Genomic DNA, 12,515 nt, shown 5'->3' with positions numbered 1-12,515 from the left:
CTTTTTTTTTTTTTTTTTTTTTTTTTGCTTTTGTTCCTGAACAGCTGTGTAATTATCTCCCTTTTTACCAAGGTCAGTCAGCCGCCTGGCAGCTATTGTACAAACAAACCTCTATCCCTCTCACCTACATAAGGTGTGCGACAAGGAGCCATGCTAATCTCTCTCAGGCAGTGATAAATGGAGCTGCCGAGGGCAGCTGGGCTCTGTAAATCCTCTCCTCAGCCAATCCCAGGAAATCTCAGGTGTGCCTGATGTTTTGAGTGATGGCTTTTGATATGTGTGCTGTGACCAAAGACACAAAGAAGGCCCAGGGCAAGCAGGCAGAGCTCAGCTGTGCAGCCCAAGGGTGTTCCCACATGGTGAGGCCAGCCTGACCCTGGGGAGCACAGGGCGTGGGAAGAGTGTGAGAAGAGACACGTCAAGATGATGTCCCCAGACAAGGAGGTGAGAGGTCAGGGGAGACCCCTCAGAATCCAGAGCATGGAGAGAGCTGGGTCTTCTTGGGAAAGACAAGGGAAATGGGAAGCCGTGACCTGCGGATCATTCTGTAGCAACTGTGTGTACCAAAAGATGATGAGGGATGAGGGGAGGATCACTTTCCTCAGGGCCAGGATTTGTCCATTCTTTTGCATGTGATGTGATTTTGGAAAAACCACTAACTTCCCTCTTCATCTGCCAGATTAGGATTTAATAATTTCCCAGCCTACCTCATGTAGCTGCTTTAAGGATCACATAAGATCATGTGTGTAAAATGTTTTGGAAGCTGTATGTGCTGCACACATGTATGTGGGGGCTTGTCACGTGGCCCTGGTGTCAGCGAATGTCATGTGAGAGCTGCAGCCACATGGCCCAGCCAGGTCAGTGGAGCGTCTTGCCTGTACCTGAAGAGAGTGCAGATTTAGTGCAGGTTGTCCAAGTGCAGGTCTACAAGGAGTAAGTACTCAACTTTTTTTTTTTTTTTTGAGACAGGGTCTCACTTTGTCACCCAGGCTGGAGTGCAGTGGCGTGATCTCGGCTCACTACAGCCTCTGCCTCACGAGCTCAAGCAATCTTCCCACCTCAGCCTCCAGAGTAGCTGGGACCACAGGCAAACACCATCACGCCTGGCTAATTTTTGTATTTTTAGTAGAGATGGGGTTTCACCATGTTGGCCAGGCTGGTCTCGAACTCCTGGGCTCAAGCAATCTACCTGCCTTGGCCTCCCAAAGTGCTGTGGTTACAGGTGTGAGCCATGGCACCCGGCCAGCTCTCAGTTTTTTGTTTTGAGAGTGTATACTGCCAGATCAACACCAATCTTGGTTGCTGCAGCATTGAAAGTGTCCTCACACTTTGGATTTTGGAAGCAGATTTTGGGTTTCCTGAAAGGACATGTGAGGGAAAACAGAAGGATTTGGGATCTTACATATTTTGGGAAACTTTAAAATGATTCTCAGTAGACTTGGCAATCAGAGCAGAGCAGGTTGAAAGTAGGCATGAATTCACATTTAATGCCGTATTCTCAAAAAGTTCAAAGCACATCACCTCTCATCCATTCACAAAGGTTAGACAGAACTTAGAAACATTCTAGATCATGAAGTCCCATCATTTTACAAATGAGGAACTGAGGTTATGTGAGGAAACTGAGCTTATGTGATTTATATGAGATCACAGAGCTAGAGAGAGACAGAGCCAGGATGGAACTGAGGACTCCTGATTCCTGACTCCAGGATACACCCTCAGTCCCCCACAGGCTGCCAGGGGCTCATTTCTAGTCGTAAGTGGGACAGTTAAATTCTTATATTATATGGGAAGTTTGACTGAGGAGAAGCTGTTAAATGCTCAGCTTACTCGCAATAACGCCCTTCTATTGCTGCCTAAAAGATTTGTGTGGTTTCTTGTCTACACTTTAATGGTCTACACAATCAATTAATTTCAACAGTTTTCTGTAGAACATTATGGTAGGCACCACGGGATGGGGTCAACAAGTCAGAGGCTGCTTTTTTCTTTGGTTGCCAGAATACTGGCTGGCCTTGTAGAGAAAGAGAAAAAGAAAAGAAAATTATAGAGCAGCCCAGGAACAAACACAAGAGAAAAAATTGAAATAAACACAGGCGTTAAGAGGTGGTCAGTGTGTGTTATTTTTATAATGAACACTCTAAAGAACAGGGACCTTGTTGTATATTCTTTATAGCCCTTGCAGATGAAAGGTACTTAATGAATATTCAGAAGCTGCAGGGAGCAGGTTAAACAACATCCCCAAGGTCATGCAAGCTACTTGACGGCAGACCTAGAACTAAAACCTCTTTCTCTGCTCTTTTTACATCACTCTTATTTTCTTTCCCTTTGCACATACAGCACGATAATGATAATAGCCTTCCCAGTATATTGGTAGCAACACTAGCAGTGCAGCGTCCCCGTGAGTGGAAGAAGAAAGACTAAAATGCAGGCCTCCTGGTTCGCTGGTGTATGTGGAATCCCACATGGTTTCCTCAAAGCAGTAAATGCTGAATAGTTTACATGTAGAGATGTATTTTACAGGCAGTGTGGCTTCATGGGAATAAGATTAGCCTTTTTTGTATAACTCCTGAGGATCTCATCTTCCTATGCCCAAAGCATCCACTTAGGTCATTAAAAAGCAGTTGCTTGTCCCTTTCAACTCAGTCCCCACAGCACTAAGGAAAGCATGCAGGCTGATGTTGAGCAGTCCACGTCAAAACCCTTCCCTCAGCACGCATTCTTCATGAGCCAGCAAGTCCACACATCAGAAATACATACAGATGTTCACCAAAGGCATGTACAGGAATGTTCATAGCAGTCACATTTGAAACACAAAAACTAGAAACACCAAAGGTGACATCACTAGTAGAATGGGTAAATAAATTATGGTATATTCATATGATGGAATACTATCCAACAGTGAGAATGAACAAGCAACAAGAATTCACATCCACGTGGATGAATCTCACAAATACAGTGGTGAATGCAAGAAGCCAGACACAAAATCAGCATCATGTGAATCCTTTTCTGCAAAGTACAAAAGCAGACATAACTGCTCTATGTTGTTAAAAGTTAGGACAGTGATGCCCATGGGTCAAGGGAGAGTGATGACTGGAAGGGGCACGAGAGGGGCTCCTGGCAGCATTCTGTTTCTTGATGTGGGGGCTGGTGGCCTTGAGTGTGTTCGTTTTGTGAAAACCTACCTGATTCTATCCTTAGACTTTGTGCACTTGCCTGTATGCATATGATTCTTCAACACAAAGTTTAGTTTTGGGGAAAACACTACCTTCCTCGGAACTGCTGGGATATTGAATTGTGTGCTTGCTCCCTATCTCACCTCTCCACCCCTCTTGTGTTCTGTTGTTCTAGCAGTTGCAGCAATCACATCTACCCCGGCAGCACCTCCAGCCACAGCGGAGTCCATACCCAGTGCAGCAGGTCAATCAGTTTCAAGGTGAGGCCAGTGCAACCTCTCTCATTTTATACCTTCCAGTGGTGAAGCGTAAGCAAATGTGTAGCCAGAGGCATTGCCTTACTGGCTGTATTTGTGTCCAGGAAATACTTAAAATATGTAACTACTGGTAGGTTAAGAGTACTAACCAATCAGAATGGATTCCTAGAGGCCTCCTGTTGTGCCAGGCATTAACCTTTTGGTCACAGAGTTTCTAGAAGGCACAGGGAAGGGTCAGGGTAGCTGTCGGAGCTGAGACTAGAACAGCTGTTCTTTACCAAAGGTACATAGTATTGTAATAGTTTAACAACCAGTAAAGATATACTGGTGCCTGTTGGCTCCATATCAACTTTGTTTATGTTTAGATCATCATCTTAGTGACTACAGGGGCAAAAATCTTGTGCCACATCTTTTTTGCTTATCCCAGCAGGTCACCTGACCAAAGCCCTTACCTCTAAAGCTGAAGTGGAAGAATCTGGCTTGCAACAACCACTAGTGTCTTTTGAATGTAGAAGACAAATAGGGCCTTGAGGCTGATTGAACTGATCCTGTAGCCATTTGCGGGAATCCTCAATCATGACCTAGTAGCAGTGGGTGCACTGTATGTCAGTGTTGGCACTCCTTTATAAATGTGGAAGGCCCACTCAAATATCAAACCCTTCCATCTCTAATAGAGAGAGCCCTTGGCCCGGTGCGGTGGCTCACACCTATAATCCTAGCACTTTGGGAGGCTGAGGTGGACGGATCACTTGAGGCCAGGAGTTCAAGACCAGCCTGGCCAACATAGCAAAACCCCGTCTCTACTAAAAATGCAAAAAATTAGCCAGGAGTGGTGGTGCATGCCTGTAATCTCAGTTACTTAGGAGGTTGAGGCACAAGAATCGCTTGAACCCGGGAGGTGGAGGTTGCAGTGAGCTGAGATCGCACCACTGTACTCCAGCCTGGGCAACAGAGCGAGACTCTGTCTCAAAAAAAAAAAAAAAAAAAAAAGACCCTTGAGGGTCTTATATGGGGTGAAGAAAATAGCCTAAGGAGCCTTCCTAATCTTATCCACAGGAGTTTTCGGGGGGCTACAGGGATCACCTAGCAGCAGAAATCCTAATCCCTTCCTCTGCTCATTTTGTGGGATCTAGATCAATGTGTCCTAGCTTCTCAAAAGTTACCTATTCCTTTAAGAGTCTGCAAAAAGCTATGAAGTCTCTTGCACAGAAACATATAATATGTAAATATATACAAACTTTTATATAATTTCACAAGTATCCCTGAACTTTATCAATAGACTGGGTGAAAATTTTCTGATCTAAGGTAGCATTTTTAACTCTTCAGATTGCAACACACAAGGTTATTGGAAACAACTTAGTGGGTCACAACCAACATTTTTAAAATGAAATACAACAGAAATTACCAGAGCATATCAGAAACTTTTCTTTCTGTTTTAAACCCACATGTATATATCCTGGATCATGAACTGTGAGCTGTAGTTTACAGTCTGAAAGCCACTGATATTTACTGACAGAGCACATTGAAGATCACCTGTAAAAATACTGAGTCTTGAGTAGCTACCACTCCCTTCCACCTCTGGGATGCTTATATCACATTAGATCCTTTGGCCTTGACACATTTGGCCTTGACACAGGGAAGGACAAAAGGAATTGAGTTATCCACATGTGTTCTGTGCACTAAATCAGTGCCAGTGGTTTTTGAAGAATTATGTTTCTAATTTTGCCATGGGTAGCTTCGGAAGAGTGGGGACTAGTCATCATTACATAGTTGTTGTTGCAGATACAGAGCCCTCCTTTGTATCTGTAGTTCTCAAACTTTAGCCTGCACTGAAAGCACCAACGGAGCTTGTTAAAACATACACAGTGTTTCTGATTCAATAAATCTGAAGCGGGGCTTGAGAATCTGCATTTTTTACAAGTTCCCAGGAGTCACTGATTTTGCTGGCTAGGGAACCACGCTTGAGAGCTGCTGCATTATATAATGAACTAATTAAAAACATAAAAGCTGATAAACCCAGCATAATGTCTCTTGAGTTTTCCAGGTTCATAACTCACGTATTATTTGTGGGGGAAAAGGCAGCCACCACAATTTAATAATTCCCGTGTTACAGAACATAGACACATATGAGCTATTCTGAATGTTTTGGGTACAGTTCAAAACTTCTATTCCAGGCAGGTGCAGTGGCTCACTCCTGTAATCCCAGCACTTTGGGAGGCCGAGGCGGGCAGTTCACCTGAGGTCGGGAGTTCGAGACCAGCCTGACCAACATGGAGAAACTCCATCTCTACTAAAAATACAAAAAATTAGCCAGGCGTAGTGGCACATGCCTGTAATCCCAGCTACTCTGGAGGCTGGGGCAGGAGAATTGCTTGAACTCAGGGGGCAGAGGTTGTGGTGAGCCAAGATCATGCCATTGCACTCCAGCCTGGGCAACAAGAGCAAAACTGTGTCTCAGAAAAAAGAAACAAAAAAAACCACAGAGACAAAAATTAAAGTCACCTGAAATCCCACCATCCGGAGATGATCAATCCTATTCTTTTGTTTCTATATAAATAGACACCCACAAAAATTGGGACTGTACTGTACATGGGTTTTTGTAGCTGACTTTTCCACTTAACAGATCCTGATGTAATTCTTGTTTATACTTCAGCAGCAAATTATTTCGCACTCATATAGATATGATATCATCCTCAACCAATAAGATACTATTTTCTTTGGAGGTGAGAGAGAATTCACCTTTGGGGCTAAATTAGAAAGAAATGGCTGATCACTTTGCATTTTCTATTCGTGATGTGGAACATGGTTCAGTAGAGAATACTATCAATAAAGCCAGTGTGACATTTTAGGGTCCTTGAACTGATTGGTTTGAGATATATAATTTGTTTTACTATCTTCGGTATTTTCATGTGTTTACAGACACCCTAGATAGCATGATGTTATGCATCTGGGAAAATAGCAAACTGAAAAATAAGAAATATCTTTCTTGGAGAGAAGTTTTGTTAGGTATAACTTGCATGAGAACCTATCCCATACTCTCACCATTATACATTTCAAAGGTCTTAATGACTGTCTTTCCCTCATTAGGTTCTGGATCTCTGGGCAATGTTACATGACTATGGGGAAATACTTACTTTTTTCACAAATACAGGCTTCTTGTGAGTGAAAATAGAACATAGACTTTTTTAGGAAAAAGTTGGATACTATCATCTCTATTTGAATATACAAGATTTTCTTGGACATTGTGATGTTAACCAGCAGACAAGAAAATTAGATTACAGTGTCTCACAATAATATCTGTTTTAGACCAAAAAAAGAAAAAGAAAACATAATCTGTTGTTTAACACATGTAGTAATCACATAAAGACAAGTTAATTCCTTGGACACATCTGAATTTTTTTCCTTTGTATATTTAAAATCGCAGAAGGCATAAAACTACATTAATAAAAATCTTTTTATTTCTCTTAGGTGAAAAAGAATGTGGTGATTGCTGATTTTAAAATGCCTTTTAAAAATAAGAATTACATCAAGATAGTGCAGTCATTTACACTAAATAAAAATAAAGGTTGGCTTGGATTAATGTATCACTGCCTATTAAAAGGCATTGTAACATTTCTGCCCTCTAAAGAAAGGAACCTATTTCTCATTCACAAAATTATTCCAGACAGAATCCAGTCCTTTACCATATCCATTATAAATATACCCCAAAATGGCCAAATTATAGATGTCCTTTCATCTATTTCTAGCAGCCCATCAGACTGTTTATATAATTTGGGTCTATCCAATCAATCTCTGACTCAGCAATATTTTTCCCTTAAACTTTTTTTTATAAACAACTCAATAACCCATTTCACCACAGTTGATCTTATTGGCCATGCAGTCAATAAAAATTTAGTCGTTAAGGTCACAAAACTTCATGACAAGATTACAAGTTGCAGTATATACTACCTTCCAGTGTTTTACTAGGAACTTTTGATTTTTCAAAAAATCACTTACATATAATGAAGCTTAAAACAAAATATGAAAACATTTCTAGGGATTTCCCTCAATCTTTCAGGTTTCCTAATAGAAACCATTTCATTTTTCAATGCAGTATGATATTGATCTCAAGCCACAAAAACTTGAGACATAATCAAAATTCCAGTAATTTTCTTTCTTAAAGAAAGGAAGAAAATATGGAGACATATTTGCAGCCCAGAAATCAATAGCCACATCAGGAAGACAAAAACATGCTTCAGTTATCTACCAGGGTGCCAGGTTTAACAAGGTTAGACTATTCTCATCTGGTTTCTCATCACAGTTCCAGGTAGGATCAAATTTGCTTAGAATATTGACTGGCTCCCATGCTGCACCTTCTTTAAATGTCCAGGAAAAAAACTATTTTTCTTCTTCTCATAGACTCAATCATTAGCAGGGACATAGAAAAATCCATTTTTGTGCACCTCCTAGACCTTTGCAACATTGACTGGTGTTCTACTGGCGACATTTCCATTCTCTTGGCTGTTTGGAAATTTCCTGGTAACATGTAAAGAAGGACTCACTCAAATGCCTAATTAAGGTTGAATGACTTGGTATGGACACTCTGGCCACCTTTTAAACAGCGTTATTAAAATTGTGTTAGCAATTTGCTGAGAGAAATAGTTGTTGCCGATTTGAAGGAATGGACTTCGCTGTAGAAATGCATAAAGTTTATGGCCAAGTCGCACGTAGTAGGATGATTTCTTTTTCTAGCTCAGGAAGCTGGCCAGTTTGCAATGACATGTTATGATTCAGAGAATCTGGAGCATGTTGAAATCTACAGAGTGGATCCAAAAAATGTCCTATCTGTCAAAATAGCTGCTTAGCAGAAGCAGTGGCCTTTAACCTCTCAAATCCTACTCAAGTCTTAAGGGAAATTAGTTTAATGGTCTTTATTGATAGTATTCTCTACTGAACCATGTTCCACTTCACGAATAGAAAATACAAAGTGATCAGCCATTTTTTTCTAATTTAGCCCCAGAGGTGAATTTTCTCTCGCCTCCAAAGAAAATAGTATCTTATTGGTTGAGGATGATGTCATACCTATAAGAGTACGAAATAATTTGCTTCTGAAGTATAAACAAGAATTACATCAGGATCTGTTTAGTGGAAAAGTCAGCTACGAAAACACATGCACAGTACGATTCCAATTTTTGTGGGTGTCTATTTATATACAAATAAAAGAATAGGAATGATCATCTCTGGATGGTGGGATTTCAGGTGACTTTAATTTTTGTCTCTGTATTTTTTGATACTTTCAAAATTTTCACAATCAACATGTTATAATCAGAAAAATAATCATTTTTATTAGAGATTTATTATCAGAGTAGATCCTTTCATATAAAGGAATTTTGTCATTCCCAAAGAAAATTCCAACATCTTGTTGCAGTATATTGCTTATGGAGAAGAGTGAGTGGTATGTGTCCTCTTTTTCACTGCAGGTTCTCCCCAGGATATAGCAGCCGTAAGAAGCCAAGCAGCCCTCCAGAGCATGCGAACGTCACGGCTGATGGCACAGAATGCAGGCATCATGGGAATAGGACCCTCCCAGAACCCTGGGACGATGGCCACCGCAGCTGCGCAGTCGGAGATGGGACTGGCCCCTTATAGCACCACGCCTACCAGCCAACCGGGAATGTACAATATGAGCACAGGCATGACCCAAATGTTGCAGCATCCAAACCAAAGTGGCATGAGCATCACACATAACCAAGCCCAGGGACCGAGGCAACCTGCCTCTGGGCAGGGGGTTGGAATGGTGAGTGGCTTTGGTCAGAGCATGCTGGTGAACTCAGCCATTACCCAGCAACATCCACAGATGAAAGGGCCAGTAGGCCAGGCCTTGCCTAGGCCCCAAGCCCCTCCAAGGCTGCAGAGCCTTATGGGAACAGTCCAGCAAGGAGCACAAAGCTGGCAACAGAGGAGCTTGCAGGGCATGCCTGGGAGGACTAGTGGAGAATTGGGACCATTCAACAATGGCGCCAGCTACCCTCTTCAAGCTGGGCAGCCGAGACTGACCAAGCAGCACTTCCCACAGGGACTGAGCCAGTCAGTCGTGGATGCTAACACGGGCACAGTGAGGACCCTCAACCCAGCTGCCATGGGTCGGCAGATGATGCCATCGCTCCCGGGGCAGCAAGGCACCAGCCAGGCGAGGCCAATGGTCATGTCTGGCCTGAGCCAGGGAGTCCCGGGCATGCCAGCGTTCAGCCAGCCCCCAGCACAGCAGCAGATACCCAGTGGCAGCTTTGCTCCAAGCAGCCAGAGCCAAGCCTATGAGCGGAATGCCCCTCAGGACGTGTCATACAATTACAGTGGCGACGGAGCTGGGGCTTCCTTCCCTGTGGACGGTGCAGACCTTGTGGACTCCATCATCAAAGGCGGGCCAGGGGACGAGTGGATGCAGGAGCTTGATGAATTGTTTGGTAACCCCTAATCAAGAGAGGCCCCAAGATCCACAATTTGAGTGGTTAAAGCTTAAAAAGTGAAGAAGAAACAGGATGTTGACCCATCCTTGTTTTTTGTTTTTTTGACCCACGTAAACTGAGCAAAACTGCAGCTGGCTGACAGTGGAAGATCCAGGTGCCAATCCACAGCCCCGCCAGGCCTCATTTCACCTGATTTTCACACAGCAATCGAGATGAGACGCCATGCAGATCCCTGCTGCGAGAGATGGAGACACCCGGAGGAGCATGTGGGAAGATGAAGCCGGCCAGAGCCCCTCTGCCCAGCGCGCCCTGTGATCGCCTGGCCCAGCAGGAGCTGCTTCAGCCGAGAGGGACTATTACCCAAGAGAGGTATCCTCAGCCCCTCCTGCCCCAGGTCGGGAGACAGCAGCTTTGGAGATACAAAAGAGACAGAGCCTCAGCCAGGGAGAGTCCCCCAGAAGAGGCTGGGTGGTTGCACAGGCCAGGTGCACAGGTTGGAAATGCACTGAACTCTGGGTGCCGAGAGATGTAAGGCTTCGAGACATGCTACTGAATTTGGAGGGCAGGCACGAAGAACAGTGAGATTGTCACAAGGAGATAACAACAGATCCTACAGGACTATCTGTCGCCTGCCCCATGATGACCCTCAGGAATTGCAGAGGCTCTGCTGTCACAAGGAGAGCAGGCTGAGTTTGGAGCAGGGTCCATCTGGCAGTCCTGGGACGGCTTCCCTCTGCTGGTGCCCCTGGTGGCAGTCCCTCCAGGTGGGGCTGGAGCCTGATGGCGCCCGATACAGAACCCATACATCCAGGTGGGTCACATCTACTTCTGGCGGCCGCAGGGCAGAGAAACTCCTACTGGACCCTGTGTGTCTGCCAGCCTGGAGCCTTTGTCTCCAGCCCTGCCTTTATTCCTCCTTGCCTCCACACCAGCCTCCCCTTGCTTCTCCTTACAGACTATCCAAGAAGTGAAGCTTATGTCTTTAGGGAGCCTTGGGCAGAGTCCACATAAATGCAGGAAGAACTTAGACAATGCCTGAAATGCAAAGGCGACACTGGAGTCTTCTTTCTCTAACATGTGTAGAGTTGAATGAATTATCTGCCTGGAACCGAGAGGGCTGCTCTGATGTTTGGGAGTCGTGTTTTTGTGAGCCACATCTGATATTTCTGATATCCCCAGGAAGGAGTGGCCTGGAGGTCACTGGTTCAGGCTCCCTTTGGGCGAAATCCTGGGAGTGATGCTCTAAAATCCACCTTTCCCATTATCCCTACTCATCAGAAAGACAAATATAAAATCCCAGAGAGGTGGAGGAGCTAAAAAAGCAATTGCTCCACCTTACAAATTTGGATAGAAAGGAGATGTAGTTTATTTCATATGGGCAAAGTAGTCCTCTTCCAAAGTCCTGTACAGTTGTTCTCTTTGTCATTGATGCACATCAGCCCTAAGCGAAATCTGTCAGAAGGAATCAACAAGGCGCCTAGCCTCCCCTCCCAATCCCCCTTTTGGAGGCCTTGTGGCTTCAGTGTCATCCTAAGTGAGAGTGGCGTGTGCTTTTTTCCTGTCCCCTCCTCCCTCCATGTCCTAGATGCTGGCTGCCTTCTGTGCACTCCCAGGCAGCTCACTACGGAAGAGTTGGAGCCTGTGGGGTTGAACTGGCCACACTCAGCCCTGAGAAGGCGAGTTGCCATGGAAAGCTGGGGGCAGAAGGGTTTGGAGAGGAGGCAGCGGGCAAACATTGCCTTTGACTTGCTCTCCGTGTACCCCGGGTTGTAGATCTGCTCAGGAAGGGACAGGATGTAAGGCCAGAGGTGCCTGGTGAATGAGAAGCCCAGGCAGGGGCTGGGCGCCCTCTCCGAAGACGTGGCAGCAGGGTGACCCTGAACTCCCCAAATGAGGAGTGATGCCACTGGGGAAACTGAGTGGATCAAAGAGATGAAACCAAAAAAAAGCAAACAAATGAGAAGACACAGAAAACATAATTACCTTTTTCCTGAAAGGTACAGGAAATAAATATATAAGCAATGATGAGAAACTGGAGGTGGCTAATGGAAGTGGGACAGGGGTGGGGGCTCCATTATCTTTTAAAAGCTTCCTCCAAATGCTCAGTACTGGGACCAACTAATAGAGAGGTAGATTTTAATACGGTGGTTTTGTTTTGGTTTTGTTTTTACTACGGTGCTGATGTATATGTAATGTCTAAAAAAAGTTATTTGTACATAAGTTTTTACAATACTGCAGATATCATTGGGTCTACTATCTGTAAAAAATATACATATAAATATATATATACTGTTTGTTTAAAATAGAGTATTTTTATTTCATTCCTTAACTCATCATCACAGCAGTGGTATTGCACTTCAGATGACATCTAATTACTAATTTGTACTGTATGACCTATGGCAACTTGCTCCATTTTATTCAGATTTTTCTAGTTTTGTTTTTACTTTGTACATTGAGCATTGCTTATTTCCTTTTAAGAAATGTACAGAACTCTGAAATGTAGAAATGAAGTGATGTTGACATACCACTTTTAAAGAAAACAAAAACAAAAATAAAAGATTATCTGAATCAATCCAAAGTATAGTTTATTTTAAGATCCTCACTGGATCTCCAATCTTAATTAAGCAGACATATTATTCCTG

General features: G+C 43.7%; 2 protein-coding genes across 5 annotated transcripts in view; one reads left to right on the top strand and one right to left on the bottom strand.

The window, feature by feature from the left end:
- The window catches only part of MAML3 (mastermind like transcriptional coactivator 3), a 434,306-nt gene extending 421,855 nt beyond the window's left edge, over positions 1 to 12,451 (top strand). For 3 of the 4 annotated variants that reach the window (XM_002815157.5, XM_054553546.2, XM_054553545.2), the window contains exons 4-5: positions 3,346 to 3,430; positions 8,887 to 12,451. In XM_002815157.5, the coding sequence (XP_002815203.3) occupies positions 3,346 to 3,430; positions 8,887 to 9,881 (1,080 nt within the window). In that variant the 3' untranslated portion in view covers positions 9,882 to 12,451. The remainder of the gene's footprint in view (positions 1 to 3,345; positions 3,431 to 8,886) is intronic. The other variant, XM_054553544.2, reaches the window with a different exon arrangement.
- Positions 1 to 12,515, bottom strand: part of MGST2 (microsomal glutathione S-transferase 2) — a 101,607-nt gene that overhangs the window by 39,624 nt on the left and 49,468 nt on the right. The gene's annotated exons all lie outside the window — the stretch shown is intronic.

The sequence above is a fragment of the Pongo abelii genome, chromosome 3 (assembly GCF_028885655.2).
Source record: "Pongo abelii isolate AG06213 chromosome 3, NHGRI_mPonAbe1-v2.0_pri, whole genome shotgun sequence".
Classification (NCBI taxonomy): domain Eukaryota; kingdom Metazoa; phylum Chordata; class Mammalia; order Primates; family Hominidae; genus Pongo; species Pongo abelii.
This window is presented reverse-complemented; position numbering and strand designations above follow the sequence as displayed.